The sequence below is a fragment of the Talaromyces atroroseus genome (genome assembly GCF_001907595.1).
Source record: "Talaromyces atroroseus strain IBT 11181 chromosome Unknown scaffold_7, whole genome shotgun sequence".
Lineage (NCBI taxonomy): Eukaryota > Fungi > Ascomycota > Eurotiomycetes > Eurotiales > Trichocomaceae > Talaromyces > Talaromyces atroroseus.
Genome location: NW_017971439.1, coordinates 129,278 through 154,824, shown reverse-complemented (window position 1 = coordinate 154,824; position 25,547 = coordinate 129,278). Strand labels below are relative to the sequence as shown.

Here is a 25,547-nt window from a genome sequence, read left to right as displayed (position 1 = left end):
AGAAAAAAACCTCGAAATATCTTTCAGGGTGCATCCCTAGAATACGAGTCAGCATGATGATCGCAAGATAAGTTGCAAGTTGCGTATCGCTCGATACGGACAGCGCGGGTCTCCACTCTCAGCCCGGTCTATTTAAATATGCAGCTCTGATTGGCTGCCAATACTTGCCTCGAAATGTTCCGTCTTCCGCTGGCGATCAGCGGCCAATCAGACTACAAATGCCCACATCCCTGTATGATGATGCATGTTTTCGTATACGTCGCATTATCTACCAGTCTTTGTCTTCGCTTTCGCCTGCGGAACGGAAAACTGTATGCCTATCGCGAATCACTGCTTCCTCGCTCGCAACTGATGTGGCTGAGACAGATGCGAGCATGATGAACGGGTCCGATGCGCGTCTCAGATCGCTGCGAGTGGAGAACAGCGTCATCATCACTCTGGAGCAGACCAAGGATTACAGGCACGCCGCGTATTGGCTTGTTGGTAAATAATAATAAATATTTACCTGTATAAATCCGACTTATGTACGGACGGTAATGAAACACGAGGTGTGAGTGGACCAGGCAAATAATGCTGTTGCCTGTTTGCCTTGCTCCACCGCCCGTGTTACGGCATCTAGAACAGACGTCTTCCACAGAGATATATCCACGTAGACACTGTATACATGCATGTTCCATGTTGCGTCAATCTGTATAGCGCAGCGGTCACGTGCTCAATAAATCTTCGTCTTGGCTGAATGATGTATCATCATTCAAGTTTATAATTTTATAATAATATAATTTTTTTTTGAGACCGTATTTAGAGTTTTTTTTTTTTTTTTTTTTTTTTTTTAAAAAAAAAAAGGGCAAAGAAATCGTCAAGTCTGGACTTTTGTCGGCACTCTACGAGGTTCAAAATGCCCAAACACGATACAAAAAATCAACCAGAAACCCGGAATCTAAACCGATCACTTCGATCAAGATACACAACCCTATCTGTCAACCCGGCCTTTTCAATCTCAGCCTTGAAGTCCTCCAATGGACTTGCGAAGACGTCATAATCGTCATAATGTATCGGGATCGTCAGGTCAGGTTTGATCAATTGAATCAATTGTAACCCTTGCTTAGCGTCCATGGTCACCATGACTGCCATGGGCAACAACGACGGGGAGGGTACGGTCGTTCCGCCGAGATGAATGAGCATCAAGTCGATATTCTGACCTGCGTATCGCTTAGGGATCTCTTTTAGTTCGTCGACTAACAGGGTGTCGCCGGAGATGTAAATACGATAGCCGACTTTGAAGTCTGATGACGACTCGGTCTGGGAATGTCCGAGTTCTACCATCCATCCATTCGTTGGGGGGATCTTTTGGGTCAAAGGTTAGTACGTACTTTGTTTTTCAAAGGTTCCTGGTTATGCCCTGGGTATGTAAGGACATACTGCCTGAACGAGATCATTCAATTTCTGAAGCGGTTTTGTGGGAACATGTTTCCCAGGCATTCCTGTGACACGAATATACGGCTTTTTGCCGGTGTTACTACTTTGGATATCCACGACCATCTGCTCAAAAGGGTCTAGTGCATGGACATTCGAGAACGAGTCTTGTGGACCCTTTGAGGTAAGATGCGTTTTTGCATGGGGAGTAGTTATGATGGGCAAGTCTCGGCGTAGAGACGCTTCAACTGTTTGATCAAAGTGATCCCTTTGCATTTTGATCAATAAGTAGATCAAAGCCTTTGCGGAGGGTGCAGGTGCCCTACCCGTGATAATGAGATAGCAGGACTAGGTCAATTCGAGGTAGATCATGTAAATCTACTGCTGGATTGGTTTGGCGTATACTAGACACGCCAGGCCCTAGATGTACATGGTCACCGGCATGAAGGAAATTCGGCTGTGTTCTCTGTTAAAAAAAATATTTTCATATCTAAGGAGAACCGTGACTTGCGTCAGTCATGATCCGAATTCCTGCCCATTCTCTGTTCCATCAAAAGTGGAAAATATAAGCCACAGTATCTATAGGACAAGCCGCGGAAAAGAGCCGAATACTGACAATATTGTTGTCGCTGTTCCGACGAAATACAATGATGCATTTTCTTCACCATTGGCGCCTCGCGGATGCACCTTTATCTCCTTTGCGTCTGGGAGATTGTTAGGCAGGGACTTGCCGGATGGCAGGTCTCGGGTTGGGGCCTGTACATGTTTGGGGTCGAGAGTGAGACGTTGTACATCCATTGTGTATGACTGCGGTGTAAACTGAGGTCGAAGTTCGGAGGATAAGCTTGGTGGTCGAGGAGAATGAAGTTGATAAGGCGTTCGTATGAATGACGTCACAGCCATAACCCATTACTTTGAGACTTACCTAGGTAGGAGACAAACAACTATTTATTCAGATAGTAGATTCAACATTATGCATAGATCTGCTAAATGGATGCCTTTCTGCATAGATCTGCTAAATGGATGCCTTTCTGGGGAGAGGGCAAACAAAGAATAGAGCAATTGTTACATCTTTGCGGCCAGACGCAGCACGAAGATTTAGTAGGGTGTTGGACCCCCAACCCCTAATATTTTCAGAGTCATGCACCCTCCATGGATCTTCGCAGTTGGCCCATCCCAGTAACATAAATCATATCAAGGCAGGGCTTAGTTCTTTAAGGCAGAGTAGCCAATCGACGATCTCTCCGAGTTCGAACTAGCAATTATTCCAATGCCCAGGTAAGTTTCGATGGTGTTGGTAATGATCCTTTGATTTGATCATATAAGTCAAAAGTCAATCCTAAGTTTGTCGATTTGTAAGCTGATCATAATCTATGAACAAACATCAATGACGAAAAGAATAACATATAAGCGTCGTTCGTTGCATAACGTATAATGAAATACACGTAGATCCCAGGGTCATGACTGCATATTCAGAATTCTAGACAACAATGATACAAAGTTAGTAATCGAAGGAACCAGTCCAATCGTACATATCCCAAAAAAAAAGAGGGGGCCAATTGACATCGCAAACAAATATTCCCGCCTGAGGCGTTCTTCTTTACAGCATCTTCGTACACGCTCAGTCATTTTTCTGTATACCGAGCTGGTATGACCGGCACCGTCGGATCCCGACGATCAATGGTGATATACATAATTTCCAATTGGCCTGAACAAGGCCATCTTTCTTCCGTAAATATCAAGTCCGTCCCGTATCACGAATCCTGAGGACAAAGTTGACAATAACAGCAGCCAGCAAGGCCACTGCAAGCACTGAGGGACCAAATCGATCATCGAATCCACTCTGCCCTCGCTTCTTTATACTCTGGGCCCGCCAGTGGAAAGTGAATAATGCATAAATCATGGCTGCCATGGCAATGAGGGTGAACAGCCCGGCAGATATGCGACCAATGCGATCACCAAAGTTGAGGAGGCCAATGGCAAGCCCGCCCAGAATAACGGTAAAATTGAGCCATGAGAGGAAAGTTCGCTCGTTGGCGAAAAAGACCTTGGGCTCGACGCGAGTGGGAAGAGCGATTTTCTTGCCTGTTTAGTTATGATTTTGCATGTATAAGCCCCGAGAATTCAGGATGATAAAGCTATTGGTTCTGCCTGGAAGAACGAACCTGGGGCTGTCTGAAGAAGGGGCTGCGACGACATGATGTACTAATCTTTAAAGTCTGTTGGAGTCAGCAGTTGGATTGTGGATAGACGCACATAGCTCTCGGTTGAAGTCGATGACAGAAGAAAAAACTTACCAATGCTGAAATCCCACAATGCAGTCAAAAGTATCAATACAGATCGGTATATAGAATATGATATATGACACAGGACATGAATGTCGGCGAAGAATCAAGATCGAGCTTGCTTGAAGATAACTTCTGCAGCCCCGCCCGCAGCAGCAAAAGAATGAGCTAAGAGCTCCGGAAGCTATTCACGTGCCGCCATGCGCCGCCATTATTGGAAAGAGACGGATCAATAGTTTATCCGCCGCAGACAGCAACTATTCCCTTTCAGGCAAAGGATTTTCCCGGGAGATTGGGGAACTCCGAAGGGGGTAATTAACTCCGGAAACAGCGCTAACCCAGAAACACGCTTAGCGTGGTGCTTGGCTAGCGTGGTGCTACGTCCGACTCCGACGTCGCTTGATGGGCTAAATTAATTAGCAGATGTTATTTATTATTGTTGTGAAGCAGACTGGAGCGCTTTAACACAACACACACCAGAACTCAAGCTTATCCTGCTCCTGCTCGCGCCAGACCAACGCATCATCCGCTCAATCCTTTCTCACAGCGTACGTTTCTAACTCCACAAGCCCAGATGTGATTCTGTTTTCCCTGTCTTTTTCTGCGGCTCATGGTACCGGGGCAGCAACCCCCGCATTGGACCAAGTTGTTCACGTCAAAGTCGAGCGCAAACATTCTGACAATCAACAACAGATATCTGCGCAAATATACCTCGAAACTAAACGGCCGAGAGAAACGTTGCGAAAATGGCAGTCGAGCCTACTCCCACTCCATCTTTTGTACGTTTACATACGCGTCTCTGAGCTAGTACGATAGCTATGTCGCTAACGGGACAACTCTCTCTATCCAGCCGCTTCCTCCCGCCGAGCTCACGAAGATTACTACTGAGGTTCGTCATTCCTGAAAAGAGCTCTTGTGTTTTGGCAATGCTAGGCCAGTGATGCTATGAACATTGCGCGTGTCAATGGCTAGTGCCATTGATGGGATGGTGTCGGATCTGCTGGATCTGCCGGACTTGCCGAGACGTTGCAAGTTAGTGATTGCGCTTCCTTCACATCAGTGACTGACGTGTATACTTCGCATAGGCGTGCGATGGAGCTCTCCAGAAAGCGCTAGGATATGACCATACGCAGGTCGCAACATGGAATTCTACCATTATTGTACGTTTCTCGCCGTTCTGCGATGAGAAGAAAGAAAAGAAATCTAACATGACGAATTCAAAAATATAGAACTCCGTCCTCAAAGCGCTCATCGCAGCCACAACCCCAGAATCAGCCACTACTACCACCACCCCCTCACCACCTTACCGATTCACCGTCAACAGCACCATCGTCCAGCAAGGCGTTATTGACAAAACAGCTCTCGCCGGCAATTCCGCCGACGTCGGCAAACGGGGCATGCACTCCGCATCCGGAGCTTACTGGGACGTTAACCGGGATGGTATGTGGACATTCAAATATCCCGGTGGCGAGGAGCGGGGATTAGACGTTGTTGTCAGCGTTACCTGGTTTGCAATGGGTTAGATATATTATTCCGAAATAAAGAAAAAGAAGCGAGTTTGAAGAAGATATAAGAAAAACGAATCCCGTCGAGATGGAGGTACCTACCTATCAATGTACATCAGCATATTTCGTGCACGAGGCGAGGCGTTGTGTTGCGTTCCGTTGCGATGAGTTGGGATGAGTTGAGTTTTTGCCGGTATATGATATCTGATGGTGATGCTGTTCGTCTGTTCTTTATTTTGTTTGTTTTATTTGCTTTGCTGTTATTGATCTGACTTGATATATTGAGCTACAGCATTTATTTCTCTGTTTATATTATAACTGATTTTCTTTCCTCTTTTCTCTCGTTGGAACTGGTTCTTTCTGGTATAATGTTATTTCAATACAAATCCTCACCTAAAACTAGTCTTTCTTATCTAGGACTATATCCAGAATACGCCAAATATAGTCATTGATGTTAAACTAACTACTTGGGTATATTTACATCATAAATCATAAGTCCCCATTCCATACGCGATTGAGACCGGGTTGACCATATCCGCCCTGCGCCGTGCTAATGCTAAAAAGAGAGAAGAAAGAAAGAAGAAAAAATCGACTCAACGAGGCTCCGAATAGTCGTTCAAGGCAACGCATACTGATCCCCGATGATGTCCACTATATTGACGAATAATGGTGCCCGATGCTAGTTCCCAGAGACGCGCATAATGATCGCTAGACACGGTAACCAGATATGCGGAATCGGCGGAGAATGCGCAGTCCCATACCCAGCGTTGATGTCCCGAAAGGGTAGTCTCGAGGAAGAGTGTGCCCGTTGATGGGTCGATGGGCGGTCCATCGGGTTGTGTGGGAAAGCTGTTTTGTTGCTGTTGCTGCTGTTGGCTTGGTTGTTGGCCGGGAAGAAGAGGGATGGGATTGAGGCTTTGGTTGCTGCCAACCATGCTGAAGTCGCTTGCTGCCATGTCGGTTGATGTTGTAGTTCGGTTGGCAGAGGCGGTGCCATTGCTTGATACGCCGTTAATAGTAGGTGGATTGGAGTTTTTATTTGCGGTTCCATTTGTCCCATGGCCATTGGTTTGGGAAGAAGCTGCCGCCGCTGCTGCTGCTACAGCAGGAGGATACGATTGGTCGAGATTCCATATTTTGGCCGTATGATCTGCGGAACACGTAGCCAGATGTTTGACATCAGGAGACAACAGAACCCGAGTAAGGTAGTCTTTGTGAGCAAGGAATGTAGCAACTGGTACAATGCGAGTGACTTCGGTGTCTTGGATCATGCGCCAGATATAAACATTGCCCTGTATTGAAATTAATTTTATCCTTTAGAGGAGAGACAAACAGGAGTAAGACTAACCTTTTTATTTCCGGCGCACAGCAAAGAACCGTCACTTGCCACACTCACACTGGAAACAGCAACGTCGTCTTCCGGAATCAATTGGTGAGTGCAGACACTTTCCCCCAAATCCCAGACTCGAACAGTGCCCGCTCGATCGCCACTAATCAATTCGCCCTGATTCGGGTGAATGACCACATCATTGACAGGGGCTTTGTGCACGTAGTTGCGTTGCAGACTGCCTGAGCGCGTGTCCCAGACCTTGACAGTGCCATCCTCCGAGCTGGTGACCATCCATTTCCCTTCGCAGTGGAAAGCTACGCCGGTGATATTGTTGGTGTGACCCTCAAAGGTCATCACCGGATTCGGGTTTGAGGATTTGATATCGAACAGTTTGACATTCATGTGACCCGCTGCCGCAAGATATCGTTTGTCGGGCGTGATACAAAGTCGGTTGACCTGAGAATCGCCATGTTGGAGGGTGCGAGAACAGATACCGGAGAGGGCCTCCCAGAATCTTGGAAAGCCAGTTGTCAGCTGTCAATTTTCAATTTCAATTGGGATGGGTGGACAGAAAACGTACCGAATGGTATGGTCATACCCCGCTGTGTGGTTTTGGACGTTTTGGTATGATTAGTTGACTGCCCGTGTTTTCGGTGACGATCGATTGCTGCGAATGCACGATTGAAGCCACTTACCTGTACACAGAATAACGCTCATTGTCTTTTGCGCTGACTGGCGAGATGCTCGCTGATGAGCAATTGGTGGAAGGGCGCGCGCTGGATCAATTCGATGTTGTGGTGATGTGCTTGGAAGCAGAGGAATGCCAAAAGCTTAGTCGGTTATCCCCCGAAGCTTGGCTGATTGGGCGGGTGCCTTGGCGGTGAGGCAACCACTGCTTAGGCAGTTGAACCCTCCCTAAGACGATTAATTCTACTAAATCCATAGCATTAATTGCCTCTCAAGTGGAAATAATGGTTCAATGAGTATTTATCTTGTTCAATATCAAAATAAACATATGTCGTAACGCTCGTAAATGTCATCAAGTACTGAAGTTGTGCCTCCTCTTAGAATATCCGATCAAGACATATTTTCTCCGCCCAAGATGTAGTGTGATGATAACAAAAGGCCCCTTTCTATACTCGCTTCGCAGACAAACAAAAAGATATACAATCAACGCCCACCTCAGCCCGATCGTTTTCTGGCCCAACGAAATCTTCTCCTAGATGTGTCAGCGGGAATCCTATCTTTCTGGTGAGCCCGTAACTGCTTCCGGGCCTTTCTCCCCCCGCAGCAAGCACAGCAGCAGGAAGCTATCTGAATGATAAAACCGATCAGATTCAGCCCCGAGGCAATCCACATGAAGGCCAGCATTCGCTTTCCCAGGTACGCGTGGATGTTCAGATCGACGGTATTGTTCATGAAGACATTGGCGAAAATCGTGAACATGACTGTGGCAATGGCCGAGGCCACAATGGTGAATAGAGCTATTAGAAAAGTGAAAATGGCCATTGGCAGAGCTCGAATGAAAATAAAAGTTGGCCGACGGTGCGGGTGAATGTCTTCGTTGACATGTTCGTCCGACGAAACCGTCTGTGGTGGCCGCCTGGATGTTGCAAAAGGCGTGACGAAGATGGCAACGAAAGTCAACACCGTTGCTGTAATAAAAAGTCCAAACATCCAGTGAGACGCAATTCTAGCGATGGAGAGATCGTTTGTGACTTCCGTGGGTATAGCAACTGTCGGTTGTCCATTACGTATTAGTATCAACAGAGCATATACGGAGAAGACGGGACAGAGAAGAACATACCTGTCGCACCAGCAAGGAGCTCATTCAGCATAATGGACACTGGATCGAACCAATATAGGGACTTTGGGTGAGAGCAATGTGTGATGCCGGCGTCGTCATATCCCTCGCAGAAATCCCAGAGCCCGACCTGATAAAAGTCATGGAGACCAATAGTCCGAGCAGCACTGTTGATAAAAACCGAGTTCGGCACTGACTCGGGAATGATATTGGCGGTGTCAAGATACAGAAAATAGGTATCGCGCAGAACCGGTTTGTTGGCGAGGTTTCCGATCACCACCAGCAGCAGGAAAATCCATGCTAGTAGGTAGATGAGAGAACGAACCACCCGATGCCATATCACAGTTGAATGGCGCCTTGATGTATCGGCCCTTTTCTCCAGGGAAGGGGATGCCATTGGGACTGTGTGTGCGGTCGTCGTAACGGTATCTCTCAGTGCACCTTACCTATGAGGTACCGGGGAAGCATCACCGAGGAGTGGGGGGTTTCGGCGTGTGCAGGGTTGAAGATACGAGGAGAGGGATATTGACAATTGTAGAATTTATATTTGGTATTATGTGCTGGGTAGTATTTTTCATGAGGGGCTGGGAAAGAGAGAATCACTACTTTTTGTTGTTATCGGTGGATGACGTCCTGGTCCAGCCCCGGCGTCGATCCGCGTGAGAAACCACGTATTGTGAGCGCCGCTAGGCCTAAAGTAGGCATGTGTGGGGCTGTGGCTTGGCCGGAAGGCGCCTTTAGGGGCGGCCTAAGGCCCTAAGGCCACCCAGGATGCCGGGTCATCGGGTTCAGGATCCCCAGCATACGGAGTAGCCAGAGAATAAAAACCAACAAAGCAAGGCATTCGGCTGCAAAAGGGAAGATTTGTCGAGAAAGTAGAAATCTCCCCCGGCCTAAACAGAGTTTGTTGCGCAAGGCATTCTGCAGATCCAGGCGGGCCTTTACTAGTTTGTGACGAGGCCTGTGGCTTGCGTGGGGACCGAATGACATAATCTGGTGATGTACTCCTTCCTTATCAAAACAGCAGACTTTTTCTTCCTCCCGGAGTGTAAACTTCTATATTCTCCTCTGCTGGAATTCCACCTCTGTCCTCAAAATGCGGTCGTTCTTGCTCGCCGCGGTGCTGCTGCTCACCGCAGCCTTGGCCGATTCAACCACCTCCGCTGATTCAACGGCGTCAGTCATCACTCTGACCGGCAGCCAGACCACTCTTGACCAGGACACAAGATCTTTCACCTATCCCTCGGTTACAACGACCATTACTTTGACCTCCTCGACAGCCTCGGCTTCAAATGGCACCGGTCTTTCCACTTCCACGTCCGACTCGGTCACTGTGCTTGTGGGGGGCCATGGAACAACGTCTCTGCCCCCCAATGCTACTGCTACTACCGCAAGTAACAGCACGTCAACGACCTCGTCTACCCCGTTACCGAGCAACACGCAGCCTTGCAATGGCTATGTCGAGTTCTGCGACCGCAGTTACTCAAACATCACCTATGTTACCGCTCACAACAGTCCCTTTGATGTAAAGGGAAATCTGGCTTCGAACCAGCTTTATCCGGTGACAACTCAATTGAACGATGGGATTCGCATGTGTACGTTTGTTCTACTTGGCTCCCTTCCAGCCAAATCTTAAGCAAGAGATCTGACTACTAGTCTATAGTGCAATTCCAGGTACATTATCAGAATGGAACCATGTATCTGTGCCATACCGACTGCTCGTTAATAAACGTCGGTACACTCCAAAGCTATCTCACAACCGTCGCCAAGTGGCTGGACGAGAATCCCTACGAAGTCATTACAATCCTAATGGGCAATTATGACTTTGTCAACGTGAACAATTTCACAGCCCCGATCGTCAACTCCGGACTGTCCAAGTATGCGTATGAGCCCCCGAAGATTCCCATGGGCCTGGACGACTGGCCTATTCTATCGGATATGATTCTGATGGGGAACCGAGCTGTCATCTTCATGGACTACAACGCCAATCAGACCGAGGTCCCATACATCTTGGACGAATTCACCCAGATGTGGGAGACGCCTTACTCTCCGACGGACCCAGACTTCCCTTGCACAGAGCAAAGACCACCAGGCATATCCGATGAAGAGATCTCAACCATCATGTATATGGCCAATCACAATTTAAACGTGGATGTTTCCATTGAGGGTTTCAGCATCCTCATACCGAATACAGCAGTCATAAACTCCACCAACGCTGTCTCAGGATATCGTAGTCTTGGACTAACAGCAGAAAACTGCACAGGTAAGACTGAGCCCCCGTTTATTTCTCTTCTTTTCCCGATACTAACATGCTATTCTTGTTCCTCTTCTAGCTACCTGGGGCCGACCTCCGAACTTTCTTCTGGTTGACTACTATAATTACGGCAATTTCCCGGGATCCGTGTTCGAGGTAGCTGCAACGATAAACAATGTCACTTACAACGGCCATTGCTGTGGCTCGAATACTTCCGGGGCTTTGAGTCTACAGTCACAGTTTCTTGACAAGGCATGCTGGATGTTTATCCTAGCCACTGCCAGCATCGTTTTCAACCTTGTATAAAGTTTGCCTTTGGTTATGGATTATTTGTTATTTTTGGCGTGGATTCGTTTTTCAAGCGACTTATTCTCTTCTTGCGTCCGAAGTCTGGGTAGGTTGTTGGAGTTCTCTTTTCGGAGCAGACATGCATTTGATATGAACGTGATATGACGAGTACATGAACATGAACAGCGGCGAGCTCAACCATGGCTTGCGCATGGATTTGTGAAAATCGAATGAACATTGAATACCATTATATCATTTATTTCGCAGTTTGAACGTAGTTACTTTCGTAGTTACAGTATGACTATATACGTTAGTACCAATAGAGTAAGCCCGAGGGTCCCGCATGCGAGCCGAATGTCTACTCCGCAACTGCCACCGAGTCAAAGTCCACAAAAGCAACCGTCCGCGAGTCTCCTCGCAAACCCCTTCAATCCAACCCCAGCGAGACCTCCAATTGAGACTAGTCACCGTGAAGAATCAAGATCATCCCGCCAACCCATCTCCCAAGACCCAAGAGACGAGCAGACGAGAAGGGCTTGCAAAAGAAGGGCAAAAAAAGACAAAATGGTCGACATCGTACCCCTCTCCTCATACCCCTCGTACATGAGCCTACTACCATCCATACAAACATGCAACATCACCAATCTCCCCGAAAACTATTTCTTGAAATACTACCTCTACCACGCCCTCACATGGCCGCAACTCAGCTTCGTGGCCGTGGTGCGCTCACCGCGGAAGTCGAATCGCAACAACAACAACAGTGACTATATCCACGACTACCCCAAGGTGGTGGGATATGTGCTTGCGAAAATGGAAGAGGAGCCTTCGGATGGCGTGGCGCATGGTCATATTACCAGTTTGAGTGTAATGCGGACTCATCGACGATTGGGTGTTGCAGAGCGATTGATGAGGATGAGTCGTATGTTTCTCTCTCTTCCCCCCCAACTATCCCTCTCGTTCATACTAACACGATACAGAACGAGCAATGGCCGAATCCCATCGCGCACATTACGTTTCTCTCCATGTGCGCGTCTCCAACACAGCCGCCCTCCGCCTATACCGGGACACGCTGGGTTTCGAAGTGGAGAAAGTCGAGAGCAAATACTACGCCGATGGCGAGGATGCGTATGCCATGCGTCGTGACCTCACGCCCCTCTGGCTTGATTGGTCTGAGGACAAGACAGCATCGGCCGACAAGACGGCGGCAGATGGTGCGGGTGAGAAGGACGACGGGTATGCCGATGAGGGTGATGCGGTTGGTGATTTGGGCGGTAAGAACGATGAGCCCCAGGAAAAGGAGAAGATGGTCCGAGTTAAAGTCGGAAGGGGTCTGGGGGTCGGGGACTTGGTGGAGAGGAATGAAGCGGCGAATCGATGATTGTTTTCCCCCTTCTTTTTCACCTTCTCTTGTGGATGGTAGGAGATGATCTACTTTTTTTGAAGGATGAGACCATTATACTTGATTTTGGCTCGACTTTTGTATATTCATAGAATCATTTATCCGGGATAGCTATGCTGGCTTAAATCACAGACTGACCGATAAAGAAAAAATTACACGCAAATCATCTTTTGAGAGGATTGCCGTCCAACTCTGGTATCTGAAAAGCTGCGTCGCTCTCCTGCTGCCTGAAATCTTGTCCCCTGTTTACACTTGCACCTCCACTGCCCTCCCGCGAGATCGAATGCGTTGCAACACCATCATTACTCATTATACCAGTACTACTACTAACACCACTCTGTATCGTCCCCGTTTCGCCAAGCGCCAATGATGACGACGAAGCAACACTTCCACTGCCGATGCTCATCGTAAGACTGGGCTTCTGCTTATTCAATTTCTTGATTGCTTTCCGTTGTTGTTTTTCGTGTTCCTTGTAGGACTTTTGGATTTCTTTGATTCGTTCTTTGTTGGCCCTCTTGATTTCTTTGACTCTCGCCCGTTGTGATTCGGCCCATGCTTTGGCGGCCTCGTGGGGGTCCAGAGGCACTGACGGCATTGGGCTATTGCTCCCGTTGCTCTCGGATCGATGAATAGGTTCACTGGACGCGCGGTTTAGAGACTCCGAAGGGCTTTGAGTTCGATATTCCCCGTTGAGAGTAGAACCCATGGTTGGCGGGAATGTAGCATGCTGCTGTTGCTGTTGCTGTTGCTGCTGCTGAGACCGGAAAGTAAGATGACGGTGTTGCTTCTTGCGCATCTCCTTTCTGGATTTTTGTAATTCGCGCACTTCCCGTTTGGCGCGCCGTTCTATTTCGGAGAATTTCTCTCGCAGAAGCTTGGTCTCTCTCTTCATTGCTATCCGGCGTTGCTCGCGCTCCGCCGCTTCTGCCGGCGATTCCCATCGTCCCCAGGGTCGGGCTCGCTGTGAACGGAATCGGCCATTCCAACGTGCCTTTTTCAGGGCCTGGAGCTGGTTACGCAAGGATACTGCGGCATCGTATAATTCGTGGTGGTGATACCCATCTAATGATGTCAGTTGCTGGCGAACGGACGCGAGGTCGTCGGGTTCTAGATCCGACAGCGAAGAAACGGTTTCAATCGATGAAACAGATGCAATTGATGTGTCAGACGCTGCGGATAGCCGACGAGAACGTTCTTGCGGACGATGTTGGCTCTGAAAGGTTTCATATGCAGAGTCGTCAGCTTCCCTAGTTGAAGGTCCATTCATCGACTGAGCATAAGAGGCACGCCTTCCAATCCCAGACGCCCAGTTGGATAAGACATCCCCAGCGTTCTCAATTCTGCGTCCCTGCGTCAAAGCAATTGTTTCTAACCGCCTTGCACGCGCCAGAGCGTTCTCCTCTACTTTCTTGCTGTACAGTTCCACCTGTCTTGAGCGTGCCAATGCGCTCTCTTCAATCGATCTACCGTACTCTTGTGCCTGGTTACTTATCTTGGCGGCATACAGCTGTGCTATCGAGCTCATTTGCGTAGCCCAAGACGCTGGAGCTGATTTCCAGGGAAAGGAAGCTTGGTTTCTGTTACCAAGAGGCATTGAAGAATAAGTTCCAGCCTGATCAAAACTGCCAGCCGGACTTATGGGAGAAACCGCTGGGCTAGCATGTGGGTTTTGTGGTGATGGCTGTGATGTAGGCTGCGCCGTCTGGGGTACCGGTCTTCGCTGTATGGTATGTTGTCTCACTGGTGCTTCGGTGTGAACCGGGATTGGAGCATCGAATGATGCAGTGCGAACAAGCCTGCCACGGGCTCGAGAGGCATCAGTTGCTTGGGGATAACAATTTGGGCATAACGACGTTGTCGGACCTTCCTCCAAATCTGCTACATAGGTGTAGGTGACATGAACTCCACGGGGGCTAAAGAACTGCTCATTCCATTCTGCAGTGACTTTATTTATCCGAGCAGATCGCTCTTCATCTGTTTCTTGAGCGCGATCCTTCCGGTCTCTCTCAATTTCAGCTCGTATTTGGCGGTGAAGCCGATTCGATGATGCTGCTGGGCCTAAATGGGGCGGAAATAGGAAATTCAGAAATGTGTCCCAGTCATGCTGATTGATTTCACTCCCTCGAGCGTTCCAGCATCGTGGTCTTCGAGGAAAGTCCCTGCCTTGGCTCCGTGCATATATTGTCATATGGTGAACAAGCGTTTCCGATTTGGTATCTCCAGAGATTCGTACTGGTTGAGGCTGCTCAGCAAAGTAGCCTCCAGCGGATGTGAAATGGGTAGACATCGTGGTAGCTGAGGTAGTATACCCAGACTCCGTAGGCGATGTTGCTTGTGTGTTAGATAGACTGGAAGGCGAGGAAGCCTGGATTCGGAGAGAAGAGAAACTAGTCTCTATCTGCGAGGAATTTGCATTCGAGTTCTGATTCGCATCATGGCTATTCCCCGTGGATGCGCTGGAATTGGTGTTTTGGTCTTGCATAGGGTCGAGTGCAGAGTAAGGCGGAGGAGCGTCATTGTCGTTGAAATCCATTTTGTAGAGATTGACAGTGATAAATAAATAGTGATCAATTCAAGCCAGTTCTTAAATTCTTTTTGTCCATAGAAAAAAAAAAGGCGGATGAAGGCTGCAGGTTCATAAATCAGGCCTCACTGAGGCATTAAATCGCATGATATATACGGCTTAGGCAGAAAGTTGCCAGTGTGTACGTATGTATGCCAATGGCCGGGCGGTGCAGATGCATGCAGTGGCTGTTCCAATAGACGAGGCGTCCTTGCATCGAACTTGAAGCAGTTCAAAGTTGTTGACAATGGCGGTGATGGCTGGTTAAGGTTGGAGGAAACGTTGCAGCCTTAAAATCTGACGGATAGTTTTAAGGCTGCATTTAGTCTTTTTAACTAATTTAGCCGTCTCAGCCACGTCGGGTTAGACCGTATTGTTACGTATCGGTCAATACGCAGACGGCGTCTATCTCGTAGCCCTAATCGCCGTTAACATTCAATAGTATACATTCAGATATGCATTCGAGGGATGGATCGAGTATTCATAATGTATATAACTATATGTACGGATATGTTGGACGATGCATGACATGCACCGCCCCGTCTATCTTCTGATGCAAAAGCCCTTCACCATGCATCTCCCCAGCCATCCTCCTCACCCTCGTCCTTGGGCGTTGTATCTATGACCTTTGCAGGTTTTGCAGGCGCCCGTGATGTCGTAGTACGCGAGACATCTGCAGAACGCACAGGGAGATCCTTTGAAGAACCAGTTTTGTTCAGGCCCTTGGGCAAAGGTTTCTTTGCTTTTGCTTTCGATTGCGCTGCCAACCAGCCCGCAAAGTCCGGCTCGCCGCCATCGTCATAAGGCACCGCCGCCGTCGTCGTCGTAGCAGGAGCGGGTGATGTCAGAGCTGAGCTATTCCCTGCATCAAAGAATTGATCCTCGTCGAATCCTGTCTCCGTTTCGCCGCCACCTTCGTCCCAAGCATCGGCACCCCATTCGTCGTCATCGAAAGTCACCAGATCTTCAGTCGTTTGCGCTGCTGTGTCTGAAGCTGCTCGCACTAATGCAGGTGCCTCAACTTGCAGACTCGACATCGCATGTCGAGCTGGTTCATTTGTAGGAGCAATAGTGGTAGGCTGAGGTACAGATGACGGCCGAGCGGGTGTTTTGCCGTTGCCGTTCGGTTGTATCTCGCCATTTGCGGCGGTTAATTTATTGGTAAATGAAGATATTGCCCAGCCCGCCCATGATGTATCATTAGACGTCCCGATTCGTGCGACATTCGTATTGTTTGCTGAAGGTGTATCAACAGCGCTGGGAGGTGGTAATACCGAGTCAGCCATGGTATTGCCATGCTTCCGGACACGTTGTAGGTACAGATCAAGTGTTTTGTTTGCCTGATCTCGGACAAGTCTAATGGACAGAATCAGTCTTAAGAACGACCAAAGACTCTCCTTGTTTAATAGCTTACTTTTCTTTGTCGAGTAATGCGGGACAGATAGCTGGCATAATCTTGCTGGCACAGTCATCCTCTGCGAAGCATTCTAGTGTTGCTCCGAAGGCTAATAAACCAGCGTTTCGTGCGTGCACGAAAGGATCACGCACCGAGCGTGAAAATGCTGCAATGAGCACTTTCGATCTCGTCTGTCATAGGTAATCAAGGATTAATGAAATATATGGAGAAATAGAGAGTGGGCCACAAACTTACCCCTTGTGAAAGGCTTTTTGCAATCTTTCCCAAACAGATCGTTGTATTTGTTCGAATGCCAGGTTGCTCGTCGTTGGCAGTACGAGCCAAGAACCGAAGTAATTCGCCATTAATCACTCTATCAGACAACTTCCCAATAACAGTCAAGACAGCCTTGACGGTCTGTTCTCGAACAACAGGGGCAACGTCGGTAAATCCAGATGTCTAATGTAAAATATGAGCCCGAGTATCAAATCACCAAAGTGTACGTTTCTCTCCCTACCATTTGTGGCCAGATCTTGTCAGTGACAAGCTTTTGTGGGAGACGATCAATCATTGAAGGCAGATTGTCTAGTAAGCTAACCCTAATAGCGCGGTCTGGGTTCGCAAATAATCGAACAATAACGGGGTTCAAGCGCGAGGCATATTCATCGTCTGTGAGCTTGGTTCCTATCTTGATGACGGCAGTGAGAGCTTTAGGGCCGCCACCGCCAAATTCCACTGATTTCAGAAGCTCAGGCAAGACTTTCATCTTAAAAAAATCCTCTGGAAAGTCCTCCGAGATCGAGTCTAATTCACTGAAATATTGTGTGAGTGAGCGACATTCAAGGAAACCGATCATCAACTTACTTTAAGAATTGGTCTCTTTCCACTTCACTTTTCAATCCCATGCTCTCAATATCATCGGTCAGGCGGATCAATGGAGTCTCAAAAAACCCGCCAATCTTCTTTCCTTGTTCAACAAAATTGGCAGCACTGAGCCGCAATTTAGGATTCGCGGCACATAATCTTCGATAACTCTGGTGCATACTTGGGGGTATATTGGTTGTCTTGCCAACTTGGTCTGCACCAGTGAAGCTTCCATTAAAGACTTCATATACCAAACTCCCCAGCCCATATGAGTCGACTGCAGCCAGTGGGTTACGCTTGATGATCTCCCAACCACCTTTGTTGATTTCCGGAGGCGAGTAACGCGCAGAGTCAGGAACCAAGCTGCCGTATGTCTTTATATGATGTGCATTTGCTTGTATTAGCAGCTAGTTTCTCGAAAGCTTGAACCACATTCAACGTACGTAGATTATGGCTTCGTCGTCGTTCATCGAGCTTAGAATATCAAATCCGCCTAATCTCCACTCTCCACTTTCACTCGTATAGATAGAAGATACTCGAACGGCGCCATGCACGGAAGAAGCATCTACGTTTATGAATTTGAGTGTTGACTAGTACAATAAGAGCAGATTAGTTAAGAGAGGTCAACACCAAACGGGAAGGCTTCACTTACAGCCACAGTATATATCCCCCATTTTGCCGTTTCTTCGGTAACACTGTTGCGCTTCACTGCCCAAGAAAGAGGGGCAACTCTTTCGGTAACAATATATATATGGGATTCCGTCTATGAATCTTGTGCATGAGTATGTATTGCGTTGTCACTCCGCTGGGATAGAAACTGCTGTCTTACTTCGATTGTATCCAAAACTTTGATTACACCAGGGTGTCTGAGTGTTCGGAACTTGCGCATCGCATTTTTGGCTAGGGGTAGACGAGACTTGTTTGCATTGATATCGAATGTGAACACGCTGCAATTTGTACTATCGTCCTATTACTTGACGCGCATTTATTAGCTTCATACTGGCTGGGGCCATGGTCAAGATGCAAATAAACCACTCGATCAATAAATGCACAATAATTATAGAAGAACCACAAATGGAACGTCACGCACCCGCTTGGTCGCATTGTGTAATGTCCACAAGGTATCGTTCGCATCAACACGATCTCCGAGCGAAAAGGGAAGAGAACTCCCCTTTGCCATCGCCGAGGCGACGGCAGATTTGAGAAAGTCCATAGTAATAATGGAGCTAAATCGTGGTTATAGGCTTGTACACCGGCGTCCGTGTTCTGCGATAGTCGACTAATATCAGGGAGCGTGGGGAACCGGAAGTGTCAGCGCTCCCATAGCTTTTTGGAAGTTGATTTCGACGGTGTCTCTGTAACTCTTTGTCGCCACTATCTGCGCTATGGGCCTTGCAAGGTACACACCTTGAAAAGAAGTTTTGATGTACCCCTCGTGTGTCGACAGGAAGCAACTGGACAACTCGCGATTATTTGTCGCCGATCCCAGCGCCAGAGTCACGAGTGGAGACTAATCCACCTTTCCTTTCAGGGACTAGTCTCTAGGGTCCACCCGTGACTTGTAAGCATTTTCAACTTCGATTGAACAATCTTGCCATCCATGGGCTTTCCACCGTCTACGTCCCAGCTTCATGTAGCTGGCTATCGGTAAGAAACATTTTTTTCTCCTTTTTATTCTATATGCCTGTCTCTCTGTCTCTCTCCGAGGATGCGAACTTGGTAAAAGGTCAGATCATGGAACACACCTCCAAGCAACAGCGGAAGAAAAAAGAAATGGAAAAGAAAGAAAACAGCACACCATTATCTCGAAGGGGCCTATTTACACAAAAATGTGTCATCGTCTACGTTCTTCAATGTTTCCCAGGACAGGAAAGTCCATCCACCTTTCTCAATACCGTCTTAGGTATGCACGTGGATTAAATGATCTCCGAGGATTTGTCACTATCATATATACAACTCCCTTGGAAGATATCTCATGTGCACATCAAGAAAATACTGTCGCATGAATGGGGTTTGTTGCCCGCTTCATTTCCATGAGGGAGAAAAAGAAAAACAAAAAACAAACCAATGGCTTCGGCAGACAGGATCGGATTTGTTCCTCTTTCTGTGTTGGGAGAACACGATGAGCACGTGAAAATGGCACCGCGAGACATTTGGGGTGTTTTTGTCTCTCTTTTTCTTTCTTTCTCTTTTCTTCTCTCTGATTTGGAGGAGTTGGAGTGATATGATGACCATATTAATATAAACTGAAAAGACCTGAGGAGTCTAGATATCGAGACTTGCATAAGCATGCAATGCTTATAATGATCTGTTGCACAGTATCGAGAAAGACAAGGGCTAATTTGTCTGTGATAGGTATTATGCTATGACTGACTATCCGGATGGCTAAGAAGGGTATTTGATGACAAACGATCTAGTAATTCTTACACTTTGGATAAATCGCTACTTAAAAATAGTCCTACCATTATGATACTATTATGATAATAATTTCCCTCGTTGAAAATTAAATACCTCGCTAATATAACCCCACCAGCAAGCAGCCTTGTCCATCTTTTAAAATAACCGAGTATGAGCAACGCTCACAAGAAGTCTCGGCCCCACAATCGAGGCAATCCCTCCTTCCGCCACATGTTGTGGTATCGATTCATAAACTGCTGGGTTCAACCGGATACAGTAGCCCAACATCGCATTCTCCAGACCACCATGGAATCATGGCGGTGGGTAGATAGATCAATAGTGGCCATAAGCTCATCTCTCAAGCTTCGACGAAGTCGCAGAAGGATCATGTATCTGACTTGGGAATCGATAGTTCGAGGCTCTCACTATCACTGTGTCGTAGATTATATACCATAGGACATAATATGATGCGGAATTCCAGTGCTGGTCCAGTGCATATAGATGGAGTAGACCACTCGTCATGACAGAAGTGATATGCTCCTGAAAAGAAGTATATGTGACCTAGACATGTCTCGGGAAGATAGTGCGGAGCACATCTCATTTAGCATCATCTGATGCTTCGGTGGGCGGTGGGACGGCGGCGGCTGCGGAAGGTTGTTGGCCTGGCATTTGAGGAGGAACATGTTGCATTGGGCTATAATTATTCCCGGGACCACGGTGCTGATGGGGCGGGTAGTGTTGAGATTGATGAGAGCCGTATTGGGGTTGTGGGTATCCGCGATGGGGGGCTTAATTCTCGTTAGCTGAGTGATGTTTGTTGATCAATCAAGGTTTGCACCTACCATGACCGGGCTGCTGTGGCGCGTACACTGGCTGTGCCTGTTGGCCAGAGTTCATGAACATGACAGGCTGTGGTGGCTGACCAGGTTGCGAGCCCTGATGCATCATCATAGGAGCACCCCGACTAGGGCTTGGATATCCACTATGGGGTTGAGGTGGAGGTCCATTGTGCTGCGGATAAGCAAATGATGGGTTAGGGGAATACATTTGCATTTGAGGGTTGTAATGCCCATTCATGCCTTGTGGAACCCCCATATATGGGCCACCTGAAGGTTGTTGAACCATCATCGGTGCAGCCATACCATTTTGAGGGTTGACAAATTGAGGTCCACCGGGGTATTGGCGCATATGATTGGGCTGCGAGCCACCTTGGTTGACGTAGAACTGTGGCACGGGCTGGCCGTAAGCCAATTGAGCATGTGGTGCCATTGGCGAAGGGTACGCATGCTGCAGTCTCGGCGATGGGAACATATGAGAGGTCGACACAGACAGTTGCATACGGTGCGGGTCATCGAAATGAGAATTTGGATGCTGTTGGTGAAGATGAGGGGGGCCATGCATAGGACCACCTGCAGGATGTAAGTTTGGAGTGTTTTGTTGACCATGGAAGGGAATTTGCGAGGGATGAGGAATGTGCGAACTTGAAACAGTACGACTTTGAGGAGAAATTGCCGGAAGGGAACTCTTGAACATGTCCCCAAAGGTCTTCTCCTCGTTGCCAGGAGCCACATCCCAAGTAGGTGCGGTCCGATATGGCGGTGGAATCCCGCCGTTAAAAGTGAAATCTTTATCTTTCTGTTCTTCTCCTTCTTTCTTCAAGCGTTCCATAGGAGAACATTGATCCTTCAAAGATGGCCGCTCAGCCGCGGACAACGGCTTCTTGGAGCCGAAAAAGGCCGACGGTGTGCTAGTACGCGATACCGAGCGTCCACGGGAGCTCAGCTGGGGACTGGCGGTAGTACCAGTATTCCCAGCCCCGCTAGGGGTAAATGTGCTTGCAGCTGGATTAGGTTTGAACTCCATCGCCCGTACATTGAACTTGGTGGTTGTAGGAGTCTGCAACTGTGATTTGGCCACAACGTCTCCTGACGGACCAGAAGGAGGGATCCGAGCTTCGTGGATAGGTAGAGGTGCTGGAACTGGCCCAAGGGCATTCTTCTGTTGGCGGAAGTTGTCGGCTAGACGCGTGCTAAGAGTACCACGGCCGCCGCCTTGGAAGTTATGAGGGGGACCTCTTCCGCCGAGTGCAAAGTGAGGTCCTTGAGGAGGATACGCCTGTCGTCCACGATGATGGTTCTGACGATCGGCTGGTGCTGATGGAGGAATTGTCGCTGTTCCAGTCTCATTGCGAGGTGCCGTAGCTCGAGCTGCGCTAGGCTTCTGCTCTGCGGCAGGTGCGACCTGTGTCGCCGTTTTAGAAGCCGCTTTTTCGTCCGCCTGGCGCTGCGCCCGCTCGATGATTTCCTCCTGCTTAGTTGGGTCTTTCGCAAGTATGGGCACAAGATCCTTGGGTACTGGAGTAGCAAGCTTAAAGTTTTGCGAGAATTTCATGAGCTCATTCAACTTGACAGTGCGGTCGTGAGAAGCCTGATTGCGTCGACGTTCTTGCATCCTCAGTTTTTCGTTGTTTGCAAATTGTCGGAAATGATCCAGAACTTCAGTTTCCACATTTGAGGTGGCATTTTCAGCGGCTCCAGGGCGTTTGAGTGGGACATTTGCCAGTGATGGCACTGGTTGAGATGGAGTGGGCTGCTTTTCGGCGACGGCATCGGATGCAATTGCTGGCTTCGCTGGCACGGGGGCCTTCGTTGCGGCGTTGGGATTAGCTAATTGCGCGGATATGATAGCTGGATCAGCGGTGACTGGGGAAGCAGTAGCTGGCTGCTGAGCGGGCTGTCGTCGAGCCGGAGGCGTATACTTATTCGGTTGTCCGGTCTGCAAGGGGAGGTAGCCCGCATCACCACGACGGACTCCACTATATTTCTCCTCCTCGTCATGACCTTCGCCTTCTACTGCATGGCCACGCTCTTCTCTCATGTGTGAATTTTCCGTTGCCGTGCCTTCAATCTCCCGTGCTATCCGAGCAGCCTCAGCCTCCTTCCTTTTATATAGAGGGTCGTTACGATTAATTCGAGTGGTGTAGATATTTTCGTCGTAATTGGTTGTGGCACCGAAAAGACGCTCGTTTGCTTCGAACTGGTCCCAGCCCCCTGTCCCAGAGTCCTCTAGAGACATATCCACGCTAGGGTCGGTGGCGGTAGGTTCCCAACGTTGCAGATTCCTCTCGCGCATGGCAAGACCTCCCGAAATATCTGTGTCGGTACGAAAACCGGTTTGGGCGCCTAATAATGTTTAGAAATTAGGTTGGCTCGATGGAAACAGCGAAAGAGGTGTTTATATAACAGGAGCAAATATTCAGAGTGCTTACCATTGGATTCCTTAACGACAACTTCTGACGTAATGACGTTGTTCACAATAATATCATCTATTTCCTCGACGTTGAATTTCATACTGTGGTCGGCGGCAGATCCAATGAAAGGAGTTGTGACATCGCTCAGTCCATTAGCATGAGGTTCGAGCTGAGTAGCCACACGCTGTACCATTTTCAGCAGGAAGGTCGAGCCATTGGGCTGGAGAGTCGAGGATGAGAATACACCGCTAAACTTCTCGCCGTTTTTAGTGACAATGGTAGCGGGGAGACCCTGGGATTTGTTAGCAAGCATAGCATAGTCACGAGCATGGTATTTTAACGTACGGTAAAGCTCGTCAGCAGGAAGCGAAGTCGGTCGTGGGCATGTCGATCAGAGGTGGGTTCCTTGGGTGAGCTTGGTTTCGACGATGGTGTCGATTTCGATGGGACATTGCTGCCGTTTTGTAGAGAAGAAGGCTTCTGCAGGAGTGGATTATAACCCTGAGTCCAGGCCTTTTGGGAGCTAGAGCGTCTGATTTGTGCCAAGGTTAGTCATTGCAATAGATAGCGTAAGTAATGGCAGAGAAACAAAGACAATGCTCCCAGCGGTCGTGATGTGCAGCTACCAAAAGCTTCTGCGTTTTGGGACGAGCTGTGGCTCGCATAAAACCTCACGATGTTTTATTCAAGTGCGACCAAGCTCGTCCTAGCACGACTGTCTGACAATCAGGATAGAAGTAAAGCAAATCGAGAACGTACCTCGGACCACCATCGCCAGGGCTAGCAGACTGTCGTCGATTGACATCGCCCTTTAAGCTTGCATTTGTTCGTAGAGATTGCCGAGCACCGCTAGCGTTCTGTGAGGAAGGGTTCAGGTTGTTGGCGGAGGCCCGATTGGCAGCGGATGCTGAATTGGCGGTTGAAGCCATTAGGATCTTCGTTTCTCGAAGGGCGAGCTTCCAGCGTGGTCAACAGACTATCTTCCCACGTCGCAAAGCTAGGGGAAGGGAGGAGACCACGACACGCACACACCGCCCGCACGGTGGAATGAGGTTGCCTCTTTGGGGGGAGAGAAAAGAAAAGAAAGAGAAAGTACTCTGGTAGAAGTACAGTGAGAAGCAGCTGAGCCTCAGTCAGACGAAAAGAAGTGCAGGCTGCAAAAAGAAAAGGCTGCGCGGAGAGCTCGAATGGAGAGGCAGCAACTGGCGATGGGGAGGTTCTTTCTTTGGTTTGGAGGTTTTTTGGCTTGCAAGTTGGGGCACCGAAGCGCGGAGCGACGCCCAATCGGGACTAGTCCATTTTCGGGGAGCCAGGCTCAGCCAGGCCTGTCTCAGGTTTCCTTTTACTCCCCTGCGAATGGAAAAGCAAACGAATATGGATATGGATCTCACAAGAAGCATAGTCTCAGCCCCGGTCTTTTCTCAGACTACTACCGGCTTACAACAGGGGAGGGGGATGTCTGCCGGTTTCTCTACGATCCTATCGGATCATCGTTGATCATCGCTATTGCCACTGCTAGCCAGGATGACTCTACCTAGAGACAAGCAATGGCCTGAGAGTGCAAGCCGACTTTACGTTCTATAGGCTTGTATTCTCTGCATAACAAACCTTGCTGTTCCATCTCATATCAGTTGAGTTGGTCACAGCTATCGACGATGACTTGCGTCGTCATCGACGGGGCAGTACTATGCAGCATATTCGAATTCTGATTGGCTTCCACACCAGCTAATCTGTCTGAATTGGCAATCCAAAAGTGTCCAAAGGGCATTGGGTTTATACCCTGCACCACAGTGATATAACTTGTGAAGAGAAACAAAGCTAATCTCCTAAGATTACAATCACCCAATCGAAATTAAAGCATCGCGCAGTGGGGTTTTCTGATCTATTGCGTGCCGCGGTTGCTGAAATTGCAATTCGGTAAAGGCGGAGGAGGGCCTGTCTTTCTACAATCGGAATTTGCATGAGATCAAGGTAGTAACGTACGCCGGTCATTTTAAGGGCTGTTTGACGCATATCTGCCATTGCTGCCTGATCGATCGGACCCTGCTTTTTTGACTGTCCGGGAGTTTCCTAGGTCCCCATGCTGTAGCATCAATCTTGCCATCTTTTATAACAAAGAATACCCGCTTTCAAGCGAATGATATAGAGGTCTCGATGTGCTGGATCATGCCAATTGTCCCAAGGACGCAGCTAGTAGAGCTCGGACAGAGTCACCTGCTGACGACCTCTACTGATGAATCCGCTGTGTAACTGTATCTATAGGCTGAGCTGCCTCAATGGTATATGAGGCTGAGAATGTCAAGCGGGGGTGTCTTTGTTGCGGCCCGTGCCGGACCCCCATTTCTTTCACTCGTACGGAGTAAATGTTTGAGAACAAATAGTACTTACGGCGTTGTGGAGTACATTTTAGGAACTAGAAATATCAAAGAGGAGATTATTCTTGTATCTAGATATTGCTAATCTTTGGCCTCCGGATTCCGCTCCTTCGCACTTTAATACCCCTTATGTACCACTCATCGTATACCATCTCTTCCGCCGTTGGCCGGTCTTCTGGATTCCACTGCAGGGTTGATCGAATCCATCGCAAAAATCCTTCTTTATCCTTTCAGAATCACCTAGGGGGCTCTGTAAGCATTTGGCATAATATCCCCATCGTGGCCCTCGGTACCAAATCGAGCTTCTCCGAAATCAGTCAACAGAGTTAGACCATTGCTGGGTGGAAATCCTGAGGATTTATAGATTGTTCGGTCCTTGAGCACCATCCTAGGCAACGGTGCATTAAATATTCGTTCTTCGTAA

General features: G+C 48.4%; 9 protein-coding genes across 9 annotated transcripts; 3 read left to right on the top strand and 6 right to left on the bottom strand.

The window, feature by feature from the left end:
* Positions 1 to 918: 918 nt before the first annotated feature.
* On the bottom strand, positions 919 to 2,211 carry UA08_05505 (hypothetical protein; the record flags this gene model as incomplete). Its single annotated transcript, XM_020268272.1, has 3 exons — positions 919 to 1,344; positions 1,420 to 1,735; positions 2,030 to 2,211. The coding sequence occupies 3 exons, from the start codon at positions 2,209 to 2,211 to the stop codon at positions 919 to 921; spliced, it is 924 nt and encodes a 307-aa protein (XP_020119088.1).
* A 940-nt stretch (positions 2,212 to 3,151) lies between these two features.
* Positions 3,152 to 3,612, bottom strand: UA08_05504 (Vacuolar transporter chaperone 1; the record flags this gene model as incomplete). The annotated part of the gene is made up of 2 exons (XM_020268261.1): positions 3,152 to 3,498; positions 3,579 to 3,612. 2 exons carry the CDS (start codon positions 3,610 to 3,612, stop codon positions 3,152 to 3,154), a joined length of 381 nt encoding a protein of 126 aa, XP_020119097.1.
* An 832-nt stretch (positions 3,613 to 4,444) lies between these two features.
* On the top strand, positions 4,445 to 5,221 carry UA08_05503 (hypothetical protein; the record flags this gene model as incomplete). Its single annotated transcript, XM_020268250.1, has 4 exons — positions 4,445 to 4,477; positions 4,549 to 4,587; positions 4,784 to 4,858; positions 4,928 to 5,221. The coding sequence occupies 4 exons, from the start codon at positions 4,445 to 4,447 to the stop codon at positions 5,219 to 5,221; spliced, it is 441 nt and encodes a 146-aa protein (XP_020119096.1).
* A 575-nt stretch (positions 5,222 to 5,796) lies between these two features.
* UA08_05502 (hypothetical protein) lies at positions 5,797 to 8,734 on the bottom strand (the record flags this gene model as incomplete). The annotated part of the gene is made up of 6 exons (XM_020268239.1): positions 5,797 to 6,495; positions 6,600 to 7,047; positions 7,114 to 7,135; positions 7,229 to 7,309; positions 7,862 to 8,269; positions 8,341 to 8,734. 6 exons carry the CDS (start codon positions 8,732 to 8,734, stop codon positions 5,797 to 5,799), a joined length of 2,052 nt encoding a protein of 683 aa, XP_020119095.1.
* Positions 8,735 to 9,433: 699 nt separating this feature from the next.
* On the top strand, positions 9,434 to 10,897 carry UA08_05501 (hypothetical protein; the record flags this gene model as incomplete). Its single annotated transcript, XM_020268228.1, has 3 exons — positions 9,434 to 9,932; positions 10,001 to 10,600; positions 10,671 to 10,897. The coding sequence occupies 3 exons, from the start codon at positions 9,434 to 9,436 to the stop codon at positions 10,895 to 10,897; spliced, it is 1,326 nt and encodes a 441-aa protein (XP_020119094.1).
* A 546-nt stretch (positions 10,898 to 11,443) lies between these two features.
* On the top strand, positions 11,444 to 12,257 carry UA08_05500 (hypothetical protein; the record flags this gene model as incomplete). Its single annotated transcript, XM_020268217.1, has 2 exons — positions 11,444 to 11,798; positions 11,857 to 12,257. 2 exons carry the CDS (start codon positions 11,444 to 11,446, stop codon positions 12,255 to 12,257), a joined length of 756 nt encoding a protein of 251 aa, XP_020119093.1.
* Positions 12,258 to 12,441: 184 nt separating this feature from the next.
* Positions 12,442 to 14,811, bottom strand: UA08_05499 (hypothetical protein; the record flags this gene model as incomplete). The annotated part of the gene is made up of 1 exon (XM_020268206.1): positions 12,442 to 14,811. The coding sequence occupies one exon, from the start codon at positions 14,809 to 14,811 to the stop codon at positions 12,442 to 12,444; it is 2,370 nt and encodes a 789-aa protein (XP_020119092.1).
* Positions 14,812 to 15,407: 596 nt separating this feature from the next.
* On the bottom strand, positions 15,408 to 18,314 carry UA08_05498 (hypothetical protein; the record flags this gene model as incomplete). Its single annotated transcript, XM_020268195.1, has 9 exons — positions 15,408 to 16,197; positions 16,256 to 16,428; positions 16,493 to 16,696; positions 16,836 to 17,049; positions 17,102 to 17,475; positions 17,545 to 17,691; positions 17,754 to 17,864; positions 17,931 to 18,068; positions 18,192 to 18,314. The coding sequence occupies 9 exons, from the start codon at positions 18,312 to 18,314 to the stop codon at positions 15,408 to 15,410; spliced, it is 2,274 nt and encodes a 757-aa protein (XP_020119091.1).
* Positions 18,315 to 20,095: 1,781 nt separating this feature from the next.
* UA08_05497 (hypothetical protein) lies at positions 20,096 to 23,677 on the bottom strand (the record flags this gene model as incomplete). Its single annotated transcript, XM_020268184.1, has 5 exons — positions 20,096 to 20,286; positions 20,341 to 22,680; positions 22,767 to 23,040; positions 23,094 to 23,280; positions 23,508 to 23,677. The coding sequence occupies 5 exons, from the start codon at positions 23,675 to 23,677 to the stop codon at positions 20,096 to 20,098; spliced, it is 3,162 nt and encodes a 1,053-aa protein (XP_020119090.1).
* Positions 23,678 to 25,547: the final 1,870 nt, after the last annotated feature.